This window comes from Triturus cristatus, chromosome 9 (assembly GCF_964204655.1).
Source record: "Triturus cristatus chromosome 9, aTriCri1.1, whole genome shotgun sequence".
Taxonomy (NCBI): Eukaryota; Metazoa; Chordata; class Amphibia; order Caudata; family Salamandridae; genus Triturus; species Triturus cristatus.
In genome coordinates, this window is record NC_140592.1 from 1027327417 (window position 1) to 1027341992 (window position 14576).

A 14576-nucleotide genomic window follows, 5' to 3' on the forward strand; every position below is an offset into this window, starting at 1 on the left:
TTTCAATACATGTTCTTGGGCAGTGAATTGTTGTTCCCATCTAACTTGTCTTTGGATATTCGTCGGTTAAATTAATACTGTGGAAAACTCTTTGTCCCAGATGTCAGCGTTACCTGGTGTGGTTGCAGCCTCTGCCAGTGTTGGGGAACCCGTCACGCTGCCCAGTGATTCCTGCAGCTGCTGCCTGACAGACGTCCAGCTTGGACTTCCAGACCTAGCCACTTCTAGCTCCTCCGAGGTAGGGGACACTTCCTTATCGGCCTCCCTCATAGACAGCTGAATGTCATCTCGCGAGTATGTGTAACCATGCCCAGCTGGGCAGATTTCCTTGAAAATATCTAAAGAGGAGAGCAAAAGAAAGTAAGAGAAAGTGTCTCAAAAGGTTGATAAGTTAAATATGCTATTGTTTACACACCTGCAAGCTCATCATGGTCAGAACCCACATTTCTCCTGTAATCTGCATTTTAATTTGTCACAGACCCTCAGATCATTGCCTTCACCTTCATACTAACCAGTTTCTTCCTGACCAATGCACTCTTAAAACTGTCTAAACCCTCATACTCAATTTAAGACATTGCTATCCCATTTAAAACAAAACTCAATTTCTTCTCATTTCGTAACCTGAGTCACCTCTACTGCCTCAAGTCACTTGACTGTTGTTGATTGTGCTAAATGCCTGGGTGTCATTTTGATAAAATGCTCAGGGCCTGATTTAGATCCCATTGTATCCTGTGGGATTTATATTTCAGCAGACGGCATATCCATCACCGTTGTGACGGAGTAACCCGTCCACCAAGATCTGAATCAGGCCCTGAATCTCCAAACACAAATCAACCCAATGACATTGACTTCCTTATTCTTGACTCATTGCTCAATGCTCAATTCAACCTCTATTTGCCCTCTCATTAACTTGTCCTCTAGCTGATTATTTATCTCCATCTGCATTACTTCCTTTCCCCGCTGTGTCTTGCCAGTGCTGATTTGTGATCACCTTTACATGACCACTACCTCTCCATGATCTCTGATCATTTCTTACTGTCCGTTTGCCTATGTCCCATACCTGGGCCTACTGGTTTTTCTTTTTAAGATTCTATCTCACTTTTTGCAATATGTTCTGTTAATCAGTTTCATCTTCAACTTTGTCTGCCCCATAGTGTTCAAATACCTGCTGGTATGTAGGGTTTTCATTGGTATGGCTGTGGTCAGCTCGCTTTCTCAAGCAATTGATCATTTCCTGTGTAAAGCACTTTAACACAATTGGGAATGTCTATGCTATATAAAACTGCATAAATGAATACATTCCATATCAGGGCCAACCTTACACTCATGATTACCAATTACAGCTCACTCATGCCACCGTTACCCCATCTCCTGCTGATGATTAACTGTGAGTATCTACCCAAGTCCTGCAAACTTACCTTGATCACTGACCACCAGCCTCAGTCATCTGCAAACTCATCCGTTACAACATGCACAGATGCACAGGGATCTTTCAGGTTACTAGTAATTGCCATTTACTATTCACCACTCACCATGCCATCTGCTAACTCGCTATTCTCCCTGTCTGCTCCTCCAGCACCAGAATATAGTGCATTTTGCAACGGCCTGCTCATGTCTGGCCACTTCAAGCCTATCCCAATTACTGTCTGCTTATCCTTAGACATGTCAGGATATTACTGTCACTGTATTTCCCATTCGTCTCCTGCTCCCTGCATATACCCTGTTCTTAACTAAACATATCCTACCAGCTTCAAGCACTCTTATGCCACTGATTGCCTATACCTTGACAGCTGAAATATACCAGTCATTGGTCCACTATCTTTCTTCATCTGCAGGCACTACATGCATGGCATGCATACAGGCCTAAATAAATTGGGTTTCTCACCTGTACCAGGCAGAGGGCACCTCTCACATTTTCTGCCCCATCCTCTTCCTACACGACTGCAGCAGCAGAGCTGTTTGGTGATGCGTTGAGACAGTGCCAGAGAACAGGTATTGCCTCCCAGGGACCTGAAGCAAGGCCCCTCCTCTGCAGAAAGAGCTTTGTCCGCTGAAAGAGTGGAGACATAGGAGATTCTCTGAATGTGAGGCTGGGGAACAGGTTGGGCTAATGGCAGTGAGCCATGGCACCTCAGGTTGTAAAAAGGGGCAACACAGAAAAAGAATTGTGAAAGAGAGGCAAGGAATACTCAGGGCTTCTGAAGACACTCCAGGTCTAGAACATGGATTCTATCAAAACCAACACAGTGCTTGTACCACTTTGCTAATCTTCTGGTGTTTCTCCGCTGAAATATTTTTCAACATCTGGATAGGCTACTAAAAGAGCTCATCTGGCACAACACTTGTCACTGTGAAGCCCTAGGTATGCTGCAACTCTCATCTGATCAAGTCAACATAGACGCTCCCAATTTCGAATACTATTGTGTAACAGCTCAACTCCAACAGTTAACCCGTTGGTTGTTAGTGCGCTCTCTTGAAGAAACAAGTCTTACAGAACCCCGTCCCCACCTTACTCACGCTGCAGTCCTGGCGCTATCGACCCCGGGAACACCTGTTGACAGCACTGAAATGTCTGACAAGGACTCTATCATTAAAAGCCTTACCCTCTATACTCTTGCAATATCTCTGCTGGGTCTCCCCAAGCAGACAAGACACTTGAAACGACATGAATTGCAATTTTGTGACCAAGATGGTATTTCCACTCTGGGCATCTGTTCCAAGATGGGCAGGTTTTTTTTCCCCGGCTCTTATGGAACTGTTTAACTTCCATGAGGGTCAGTTTCTAATCTATGTCTTTCAGCAATGTGCCTTTCATGAAAATTGGGCAGTGGTGGACTCCATGGCCACCACCCACACTCTCCTGCATAACTTGCTCACACTGTCCAATTGCCACGGGCTCTTTAGCTGGCTAACTAAAGTCCTGGTTGCTCATACCCATACCTCGATGAAAACCACCAGAGACATCTGGGAAACTGTACTTGGTCGGATCTGCATGAAAAAGAGTGCACAAAAGCACTGGAAAATACGCAGAAAGGTTTCTGCAATGTCAAACTAAATTTCATAAAATGTTATATATTACACAAGGCTTACCTCTCTCCTCATCGAACTAGTCGATTTTTTCTGGAGATTCGAACTTCTGTGCTAAGTGTAACACTCCAGCAACAGATCTTAAACTCATGGTCTGGGATTGCCCTGGACTGAGTATATATATTGAGCTGAGGTGATACAGAGCCTGGTGGTGCTTACAGGCTTGCCAAGAGTACACTGCTGGGAGGCTGGTGCAGTCAGGGCCGGCCTCAGTGCTGGCGGCGGCCAGAACAACAATCTTTTTTGCCGCCGCCCCATTAATCTCCTTCTCCAAGGTTTCCCTCACTACCACCCTCTAAAAATGCCCCTCATCTCTCCATAGCCCCTCTTTCACATGCATTTCATTTGTTTCATAGTGCTACTCATACCGGTGTAGGCTGTCGGAGCAAGTGACATTACACACATTATACAGAGATGATGAATCATACGTGTGTAAATCAGTCTATAGGAAATGTTACATAAAACAATGAGGATTACACGGTGTAGGAACCATATCTCATCCATATTAACGGGCAGTATATTTTAAGAGTAAGTGGTCTGGAGAAGAACAAATTCAGGAATTAAAGGGTACCACAATGGTTACTGGCGTTACTAATAAGAATGTATTTCTACCAGAATAAAACCCTTATTAGCAATATTAGGGAAATGAAAGCCTCGGTAAAAAAACGAAACATTCTAACCTGTACCATAAAGAGTGCATGCAGCTCTTAAATTACAGTCCATAGGTCACTGCTATATTAGGATTATCACTTATGAAACTGCAAGTAACAAAACTATCTCTCTGACAAAAGCAGTAACCCACTGAGCTATCCACATAAAGTACTGTTCTGTGACCTACATGGTACATGTTCTTTGCAGCAGGCGCATTCACCCTCTGCGCTGCTTTATGATGAGTCAGACGAGTCAGAACTGCTGTTAGACAAAACTCCATCTCTCTCCAGCAGCAATATTAATCACCACAGTTATCCTGACATTTATATTGTTACCTCACAAACTGCTGAACATACAAGGAATACTGCAGCAGGTTCTTTTACAGCCATAAAGTATTTCTAAACCTGGCGCCCCCTCCAGCCTTCCCCACTGGAGCCTGGCATCACTTCCTGGGAATATGGGCAAGGGCTGATGCTGTAGCTCTACACAGAGAAGAGGCCAAGGGCCTGAGACAACACCCTATAGCCAAAAACTGGGAATGACTCTTGTCTAAGCTGACTGATTCACACAGTGGGAGCGATTTGATGCCCTGACCTGCTCATTCCTCTCATAATACTACTTCTCCTCTTTGCCCTTTAGCCCCCAGATCGTCTCTTGATATGGTCGCAGACAACCTCTAGACACGGTACTCCCATTCCTCTGCATGCTGACCTTCCCCTCTAGTATCACTGGCTTCCCCATGGCCAAACGTTCCTGCAAGGATCCCTCTTCCTCAATCGAACTAATGACCCCCATCAAATTGATGATCATCCCGGTCATGGTGTTAGTTACTTGTGACAAACAGCTCATATGTAGTTTCTGGATTACAAATTCACTTAATTTAGCTTCTACTGTTACACTGGTTTACATATTAATTATTATTTTTGAGTTTTATATAGTGCTAGCTAGACCCGAAGGTATCGGAATGCTCTACAAGTTATGTGATAACGTTTAAAAGAGGTATATGAGGGGATTCATAAGAGTCACAGTTGAAAAATATAGCATTAAGTGGTTATAAAGTCACACAAGTAGAACACAAGGACTCCTTGAGGAATGGAATCGGGGACAAAATAGGAGACTGAAAGGGTCATGTGTCCGTCTTAAAGAAACTAGTCAAAGAGAGAAATGCAGAACAGCGTGTGCGCATCTTGAAGTAGCTGTTGAGGAGTGGAAAAGTAAGGTCCCATGGACATCGTCTTTTAAAAAACAGCAAAAATACAACATACAGACATCTTCAGATCTATGTTCATAATCTGGACCACCTCCAAGCACTGTACACTGGTTCTAGAGACTTTGTGTACTCCCAGACAATTCATGCGTTACAACAAAGCCGAGTGGGAAGGGTATGCTCAGACGTGAGTCCCTTGCTCTCCATGCCACTGGAATCAAGCTATCCTGGCTGACGAGGGCTGAAAGCCCGAAACCGGTCCTAGGATGCTTGTTTCCAGTCCAGGGAGGACCTGGCTTGGCAGTTCGGGCTGGACTGTTCCCATGGGGCACAGGGTCAAGACTGATTTGCATATGGCTGGGTTCAAACTGGAATGGCATGGTGAGCAAAAAAACGATGGATTTAGGCCCAGATCTCTGTACTGGGGTGAATGTATGACATTGTTCTGCATTCTGTCCATCAATTGTTGTTTTTGCATTTGTCACCCCGAGTGGGAAGGGTATGCTCAGACGTGAGTCCCTTGCTCTCCATGCCACTGGAATCAAGCTATCCTGGCTGACGAGGGCTGAAAGCCCGAAACCGGTCCTAGGATGCTTGTTTCCAGTCCAGGGAGGACCTGGCTTGGCAGTTCGGGCTGGACTGTTCCCATGGGGCACTGGGTCAAGACTGATTTGCATATCGCTGGGTTCAAACTGGAATGGCATGGTGAGCAAAAAAACGATGGATTTAGGCCCAGATCTCTGTACTGGGGTGAATGTATGACATTGTTCTGCATTCTGTCCATTAATTGTTGTTTTTGCATTTGTCACCCCGAGTGGGAAGGGTATGCTCAGACGTGAGTCCCTTGCTCTCCATGCCACTGGAATCAAGCTATCCTGGCTGACGAGGGCTGAAAGCCCGAAACCGGTCCTAGGATGCTTGTTTCCAGTCCAGGGAGGACCTGGCTTGGCAGTTCGGGCTGGACTGTTCCCATGGGGCACAGGGTCAAGACTGATTTGCATATGGCTGGGTTCAAACTGGAATGGCATGGTGAGCAAAAAAACGATGGATTTAGGCCCAGATCTCTGTACTGGAGTGAATGTATGACATTGTTCTGCATTCTGTCCATCAATTGTTGTTTTTGCATTTGTCACCCCGAGTGGGAAGGGTATGCTCAGACGTGAGTCCCTTGCTCTCCATGCCACTGGAATCAAGCTATCCTGGCTGACGAGGGCTGAAAGCCTGAAACCGGTCCTAGGATGCTTGTTTCCAGTCCAGGGAGGACCTGGCTTGGCAGTTCGGGCTGGACTGTTCCCATGGGGCACAGGGTCAAGACTGATTTGCATATGGCTGGGTTCAAACTGGAATGGCATGGTGAGCAAAAAAACGATGGATTTAGGCCCGGATCTCTGTACTGGGGTGAATGTATGACATTGTTCTGCATACTGTCCATCAATTGTTGTTTTTGCATTTGTCACCGCGAGTGGGAAGGGTATGCTCAGACGTGAGTCCCTTGATCTCCATGCCACTGGAATCAAGCTATCCTGGCTGACGAGGGCTGAAAGCCCGAAACCGGTCCTAGGATGCTTGTTTCCAGTCCAGGGAGGACCTGGCTTGGCAGTTCGGGCTGGACTGTTCCCATGGGGCACAGGTTCACGACTGATTTGCATATGGCTGGAGTCAAACTGGAATGGCATGGTGAGCAAAAAAACGATGGATTTAGGCCCAGATGTCTGTACTGGGGTGAATGTATGACACTGTTCTGCATTCTGTCCATCAATTGTTGTTTTTGCATTTGTCACCCCGAGTGGGAAGGGTATGCTCAGACGTGAGTCCCTTGCTCTCCATGCCACTGGAATCAAGCTATCCTGGCTGACGAGGGCTGAAAGCCCGAAACCGGTCCTAGGATGCTTGTTTCCAGTCCAGGGAGGACCTGGCTTGGCAGTTCGGGCTGGACTGTTCCCATGGGGCACAGGGTCAAGACTGATTTGCATTTGGCTGGGTTCAAACTGGAATGGCATGGTGAGCAAAAAAACGATGGATTTAGGCCCAGATCTCTGTACTGGGGTGAATGTATGACATTGTTCTGCATTCTGTCCATCAATTGTTGTTTTTGCATTTGTCACCCCGAGTGGGAAGGGTATACTCAGACGTGAGTCCCTTGCTCTCCATGCCACTGGAATCAAGCTATCGTGGCTGAAGAGGGCTGAAAGCCTGAAACCGGTCCTAGGATGCTTGTTTCCAGTCCAGGGAGGACCTGGCTTGGCAGTTCGGGCTGGACTGTTCCCATGGGGCACAGGGTCAAGACTGATTTGCATATGGCTGTGTTCAAACTGGAATGGCATGGTGAGCAAAAAAACGATGGATTTAGGCCCAGATCTCTGTACTGGGGTGAATGTATGACATTGTTCTGCATTCTGTCCATCAATTGTTGTTTTTGCATTTGTCACCCCGAGTGGGAAGGGTATGCTCAGACGTGAGTCCCTTGCTCTCCATGCCACTGGAATCAAGCTATCCTGGCTGACGAGGGCTGAAAGCCCGAAACTGGTCCTAGGATGCTTGTTTCCAGTCCAGGGAGGACCTGGCTTGGCAGTTCGGGCTGGACTGTTCCCATGGGGCACAGGGTCAAGACTGATTTGCATATGGCTGGGTTCAAACTGGAATGGCATGGTGAGCAAAAAAACGATGGATTTAGGCCCAGATCTCTGTACTGGGGTGAATGTATGACATTGTTCTGCATTCTGTCCATCAATTGTTGTTTTTGCATTTGTCACCCCGAGTGGGAAGGGTATGCTCAGACGTGAGTCCCTTGTTCTCCATGCCACTGGAATCAAGCTATCCTGGCTGACGAGGGCTGAAAGCCCGAAACCGGTCCTAGGATGCTTGTTTCCAGTCCAGGGAGGACCTGGCTTGGCAGTTCGGGCTGGACTGTTCCCATGGGGCACAGGGTCAAGACTGATTTGCATATGGCTGGGTTCAAACTGGAATGGCATGGTGAGCAAAAAAACGATGGATTTAGGCCCAGATCTCTGTACTGGGGTGAATGTATGACATTGTTCTGCATACTGTCCATCAATTGTTGTTTTTGCATTTGTCACCGCGAGTGGGAAGGGTATGCTCAGACGTGAGTCCCTTGCTCTCCATGCCACTGGAATCAAGCTATCCTGGCTGACGAGGGCTGAAAGCCCGAAACCGGTCCTAGGATGCTTGTTTCCAGTCCAGGGAGGACCTGGCTTGGCAGTTCGGGCTGGACTGTTCCCATGGGGCACAGGTTCACGACTGATTTGCATATGGCTGGGTTCAAACTGGAATGGCATGGTGAGCAAACAAACGATGGATTTAGGCCCAGATGTCTGTACTGGGGTGAATGTATGACACTGTTCTGCATTCTGTCCATCAATTGTTGTTTTTGCATTTGTCACCCCGAGTGGGAAGGGTATGCTCAGACGTGAGTCCCTTGCTCTCCATGCCACTGGAATCAAGCTATCCTGGCTGACGAGGGCTGAAAGCCCGAAACCGGTCCTAGGATGCTTGTTTCCAGTCCAGGGAGGACCTGGCTTGGCAGTTCGGGCTGGACTGTTCCCATGGGGCACAGGGTCAAGACTGATTTGCATTTGGCTGGGTTCAAACTGGAATGGCATGGTGAGCAAAAAAACGATGGATTTAGGCCCAGATCTCTGTACTGGGGTGAATGTATGACATTGTTCTGCATTCTGTCCATCAATTGTTGTTTTTGCATTTGTCACCCCGAGTGGGAAGGGTATACTCAGACGTGAGTCCCTTGCTCTCCATGCCACTGGAATCAAGCTATCCTGGCTGAAGAGGGCTGAAAGCCTGAAACCGGTCCTAGGATGCTTGTTTCCAGTCCAGGGAGGACCTGGCTTGGCAGTTCGGGCTGGACTGTTCCCATGGGGCACAGGGTCAAGACTGATTTGCATATGGCTGTGTTCAAACTGGAATGGCATGGTGAGCAAAAAAACGATGGATTTAGGCCCAGATCTCTGTACTGGGGTGAATGTATGACATTGTTCTGCATTCTGTCCATCAATTGTTGTTTTTGCATTTGTCACCCCGAGTGGGAAGGGTATGCTCAGACGTGAGTCCCTTGCTCTCCATGCCACTGGAATCAAGCTATCCTGGCTGACGAGGGCTGAAAGCCCGAAACCGGTCCTAGGATGCTTGTTTCCAGTCCAGGGAGGACCTGGCTTGGCAGTTCGGGCTGGACTGTTCCCATGGGGCACAGGGTCAAGACTGATTTGCATATGGCTGGGTTCAAACTGGAATGGCATGGTGAGCAAAAAAACGATGGATTTAGGCCCAGATCTCTGTACTGGGGTGAATGTATGACATTGTTCTGCATTCTGTCCATCAATTGTTGTTTTTGCATTTGTCACCCCGAGTGGGAAGGGTATGCTCAGACGTGAGTCCCTTGCTCTCCATGCCACTGGAATCAAGCTATCCTGGCTGACGAGGGCTGAAAGCCCGAAACCGGTCCTAGGATGCTTGTTTCCAGTCCAGGGAGGACCTGGCTTGGCAGTTCGGGCTGGACTGTTCCCATGGGGCACTGGGTCAAGACTGATTTGCATATCGCTGGGTTCAAACTGGAATGGCATGGTGAGCAAAAAAACGATGGATTTAGGCCCAGATCTCTGTACTGGGGTGAATGTATGACATTGTTCTGCATTCTGTCCATCAATTGTTGTTTTTGCATTTGTCACCCCGAGTGGGAAGGGTATGCTCAGACGTGAGTCCCTTGCTCTCCATGCCACTGGAATCAAGCTATCCTGGCTGACGAGGGCTGAAAGCCCGAAACCGGTCCTAGGATGCTTGTTTCCAGTCCAGGGAGGACCTGGCTTGGCAGTTCGGGCTGGACTGTTCCCATGGGGCACAGGGTCAAGACTGATTTGCATATGGCTGGGTTCAAACTGGAATGGCATGGTGAGCAAAAAAACGATGGATTTAGGCCCAGATCTCTGTACTGGGGTGAATGTATGACATTGTTCTGCATTCTGTCCATCAATTGTTGTTTTTGCATTTGTCACCCCGAGTGGGAAGGGTATGCTCAGACGTGAGTCCCTTGCTCTCCATGCCACTGGAATCAAGCTATCCTGGCTGACGAGGGCTGAAAGCCTGAAACCGGTCCTAGGATGCTTGTTTCCAGTCCAGGGAGGACCTGGCTTGGCAGTTCGGGCTGGACTGTTCCCATGGGGCACAGGGTCAAGACTGATTTGCATATGGCTGGGTTCAAACTGGAATGGCATGGTGAGCAAAAAAACGATGGATTTAGGCCCAGATCTCTGTACTGGGGTGAATGTATGACATTGTTCTGCATACTGTCCATCAATTGTTGTTTTTGCATTTGTCACCGCGAGTGGGAAGGGTATGCTCAGACGTGAGTCCCTTGATCTCCATGCCACTGGAATCAAGCTATCCTGGCTGACGAGGGCTGAAAGCCCGAAACCGGTCCTAGGATGCTTGTTTCCAGTCCAGGGAGGACCTGGCTTGGCAGTTCGGGCTGGACTGTTCCCATGGGGCACAGGTTCACGACTGATTTGCATATGGCTGGGTTCAAACTGGAATGGCATGGTGAGCAAAAAAACGATGGATTTAGGCCCAGATGTCTGTACTGGGGTGAATGTATGACACTGTTCTGCATTCTGTCCATCAATTGTTGTTTTTGCATTTGTCACCCCGAGTGGGAAGGGTATGCTCAGACGTGAGTCCCTTGCTCTCCATGCCACTGGAATCAAGCTATCCTGGCTGACGAGGGCTGAAAGCCCGAAACCGGTCCTAGGATGCTTGTTTCCAGTCCAGGGAGGACCTGGCTTGGCAGTTCGGGCTGGACTGTTCCCATGGGGCACAGGGTCAAGACTGATTTGCATATGGCTGTGTTCAAACTGGAATGGCATGGTGAGCAAAAAAACGATGGATTTAGGCCCAGATCTCTGTACTGGGGTGAATGTATGACATTGTTCTGCATTCTGTCCATCAATTGTTGTTTTTGCATTTGTCACCCCGAGTGGGAAGGGTATGCTCAGACGTGAGTCCCTTGCTCTCCATGCCACTGGAATCAAGCTATCCTGGCTGACGAGGGCTGAAAGCCCGAAACCGGTCCTAGGATGCTTGTTTCCAGTCCAGGGAGGACCTGGCTTGGCAGTTCGGGCTGGACTGTTCCCATGGGGCACAGGGTCAAGACTGATTTGCATATGGCTGGGTTCAAACTGGAATGGCATGGTGAGCAAAAAAACGATGGATTTAGGCCCAGATCTCTGTACTGGGGTGAATGTATGACATTGTTCTGCATTCTGTCCATCAATTGTTGTTTTTGCATTTGTCACCCCGAGTGGGAAGGGTATGCTCAGACTTGAGTCCCTTGTTCTCCATGCCACTGGAATCAAGCTATCCTGGCTGACGAGGGCTGAAAGCCCGAAACCGGTCCTAGGATGCTTGTTTCCAGTCCAGGGAGGACCTGGCTTGGCAGTTCGAGCTGGACTGTTCCCATGGGGCACAGGGTCAAGACTGATTTGCATATGGCTGGGTTCAAACTGGAATGGCATGGTGAGCAAAAAAACGATGGATTTAGGCCCAGATCTCTGTACTGGGGTGAATGTATGACATTGTTCTGCATTCTGTCCATCAATTGTTGTTTTTGCATTTGTCACCCCGAGTGGGAAGGGTATGCTCAGACGTGAGTCCCTTGCTCTCCATGCCACTGGAATCAAGCTATCCTGGCTGACGAGGGCTGAAAGCCCGAAACCGGTCCTAGGATGCTTGTTTCCAGTCCAGGGAGGACCTGGCTTGGCAGTTCGGGCTGGACTGTTCCCATGGGGCACAGGGTCAAGACTGATTTGCATATGGCTGGGTTCAAACTGGAATGGCATGGTGAGCAAAAAAACGATGGATTTAGGCCCAGATCTCTGTACTGGGGTGAATGTATGACATTGTTCTGCATACTGTCCATCAATTGTTGTTTTTGCATTTGTCACCGCGAGTGGGAAGGGTATGCTCAGACGTGAGTCCCTTGATCTCCATGCCACTGGAATCAAGCTATCCTGGCTGACGAGGGCTGAAAGCCCGAAACCGGTCCTAGGATGCTTGTTTCCAGTCCAGGGAGGACCTGGCTTGGCAGTTCGGGCTGGACTGTTCCCATGGGGCACAGGTTCACGACTGATTTGCATATGGCTGGGTTCAAACTGGAATGGCATGGTGAGCAAAAAAACGATGGATTTAGGCCCAGATGTCTGTACTGGGGTGAATGTATGACACTGTTCTGCATTCTGTCCATCAATTGTTGTTTTTGCATTTGTCACCCCGAGTGGGAAGGGTATGCTCAGACGTGAGTCCCTTGCTCTCCATGCCACTGGAATCAAGCTATCCTGGCTGACGAGGGCTGAAAGCCCGAAACCGGTCCTAGGATGCTTGTTTCCAGTCCAGGGAGGACCTGGCTTGGCAGTTCGGGCTGGACTGTTCCCATGGGGCACAGGGTCAAGACTGATTTGCATTTGGCTGGGTTCAAACTGGAATGGCATGGTGAGCAAAAAAACGATGGATTTAGGCCCAGATCTCTGTACTGGGGTGAATGTATGACATTGTTCTGCATTCTGTCCATCAATTGTTGTTTTTGCATTTGTCACCCCGAGTGGGAAGGGTATACTCAGACGTGAGTCCCTTGCTCTCCATGCCACTGGAATCAAGCTATCCTGGCTGAAGAGGGCTGAAAGCCTGAAACCGGTCCTAGGATGCTTGTTTCCAGTCCAGGGAGGACCTGGCTTGGCAGTTCGGGCTGGACTGTTCCCATGGGGCACAGGGTCAAGACTGATTTGCATATGGCTGTGTTCAAACTGGAATGGCATGGTGAGCAAAAAAACGATGGATTTAGGACCAGATCTCTGTACTGGGGTGAATGTATGACATTGTTCTGGATTCTGTCCATCAATTGTTGTTTTTGCATTTGTCACCCCGAGTGGGAAGGGTATGCTCAGACGTGAGTCCCTTGCTCTCCATGCCACTGGAATCAAGCTATCCTGGCTGACGAGGGCTGAAAGCCCGAAACCGGTCCTAGGATGCTTGTTTCCAGTCCAGGGAGGACCTGGCTTGGCAGTTCGGGCTGGACTGTTCCCATGGGGCACAGGGTCAAGACTGATTTGCATATGGCTGGGTTCAAACTGGAATGGCATGGTGAGCAAAAAAACGATGGATTTAGGCCCAGATCTCTGTACTGGGGTGAATGTATGACATTGTTCTGCATACTGTCCATCAATTGTTGTTTTTGCATTTGTCACCGCGAGTGGGAAGGGTATGCTCAGACGTGAGTCCCTTGATCTCCATGCCACTGGAATCAAGCTATCCTGGCTGACGAGGGCTGAAAGCCCGAAACCGGTCCTAGGATGCTTGTTTCCAGTCCAGGGAGGACCTGGCTTGGCAGTTCGGGCTGGACTGTTCCCATGGGGCACAGGTTCACGACTGATTTGCATATGGCTGGGTTCAAACTGGAATGGCATGGTGAGCAAAAAAACGATGGATTTAGGCCCAGATGTCTGTACTGGGGTGAATGTATGACACTGTTCTGTATTCTGTCCATCAATTGTTGTTTTTGCATTTGTCACCCCGAGTGGGAAGGGTATGCTCAGACGTGAGTCCCTTGCTCTCCATGCCACTGGAATCAAGCTATCCTGGCTGACGAGGGCTGAAAGCCCGAAACCGGTCCTAGGATGCTTGTTTCCAGTCCAGGGAGGACCTGGCTTGGCAGTTCGGGCTGGACTGTTCCCATGGGGCACAGGGTCAAGACTGATTTGCATTTGGCTGGGTTCAAACTGGAATGGCATGGTGAGCAAAAAAACGATGGATTTAGGCCCAGATCTCTGTACTGGGGTGAATGTATGACATTGTTCTGCATTCTGTCCATCAATTGTTGTTTTTGCATTTGTCACCCCGAGTGGGAAGGGTATACTCAGACGTGAGTCCCTTGCTCTCCATGCCACTGGAATCAAGCTATCCTGGCTGAAGAGGGCTGAAAGCCTGAAACCGGTCCTAGGATGCTTGTTTCCAGTCCAGGGAGGACCTGGCTTGGCAGTTCGGGCTGGACTGTTCCCATGGGGCACAGGGTCAAGACTGATTTGCATATGGCTGTGTTCAAACTGGAATGGCATGGTGAGCAAAAAAACGATGGATTTAGGCCCAGATCTCTGTACTGGGGTGAATGTATGACATTGTTCTGCATTCTGTCCATCAATTGTTGTTTTTGCATTTGTCACCCCGAGTGGGAAGGGTATGCTCAGACGTGAGTCCCTTGCTCTCCATGCCACTGGAATCAAGCTATCCTGGCTGACGAGGGCTGAAAGCCCGAAACCGGTCCTAGGATGCTTGTTTCCAGTCCAGGGAGGACCTGGCTTGGCAGTTCGGGCTGGACTGTTCCCATGGGGCACAGGGTCAAGACTGATTTGCATATGGCTGGGTTCAAACTGGAATGGCATGGTGAGCAAAAAAACGATGGATTTAGGCCCAGATCTCTGTACTGGGGTGAATGTATGACATTGTTCTGCATTCTGTCCATCAATTGTTGTTTTTGCATTTGTCACCCCGAGTGGGAAGGGTATGCTCAGACGTGAGTCCCTTGTTCTCCATGCCACTGGAATCAAGCTATCCTGGCTGA

The 14576-nt window shown here is 48.7% G+C and overlaps 1 protein-coding gene across 1 annotated transcript in view; it reads right to left on the minus strand.

Moving 5' to 3' along the window:
• Positions 1 to 14576, minus strand: part of LTBP2 (latent transforming growth factor beta binding protein 2) — a 1878832-nt gene that overhangs the window by 659619 nt on the left and 1204637 nt on the right. Inside the window, exons 11-12 of the mRNA XM_085626762.1 lie at positions 1886 to 2050; positions 114 to 338 (exon numbers count right to left, since the gene is read on the minus strand). Coding sequence (XP_085482888.1) covers positions 114 to 338; positions 1886 to 2050 — 390 coding nt within the window. The remainder of the gene's footprint in view (positions 1 to 113; positions 339 to 1885; positions 2051 to 14576) is intronic.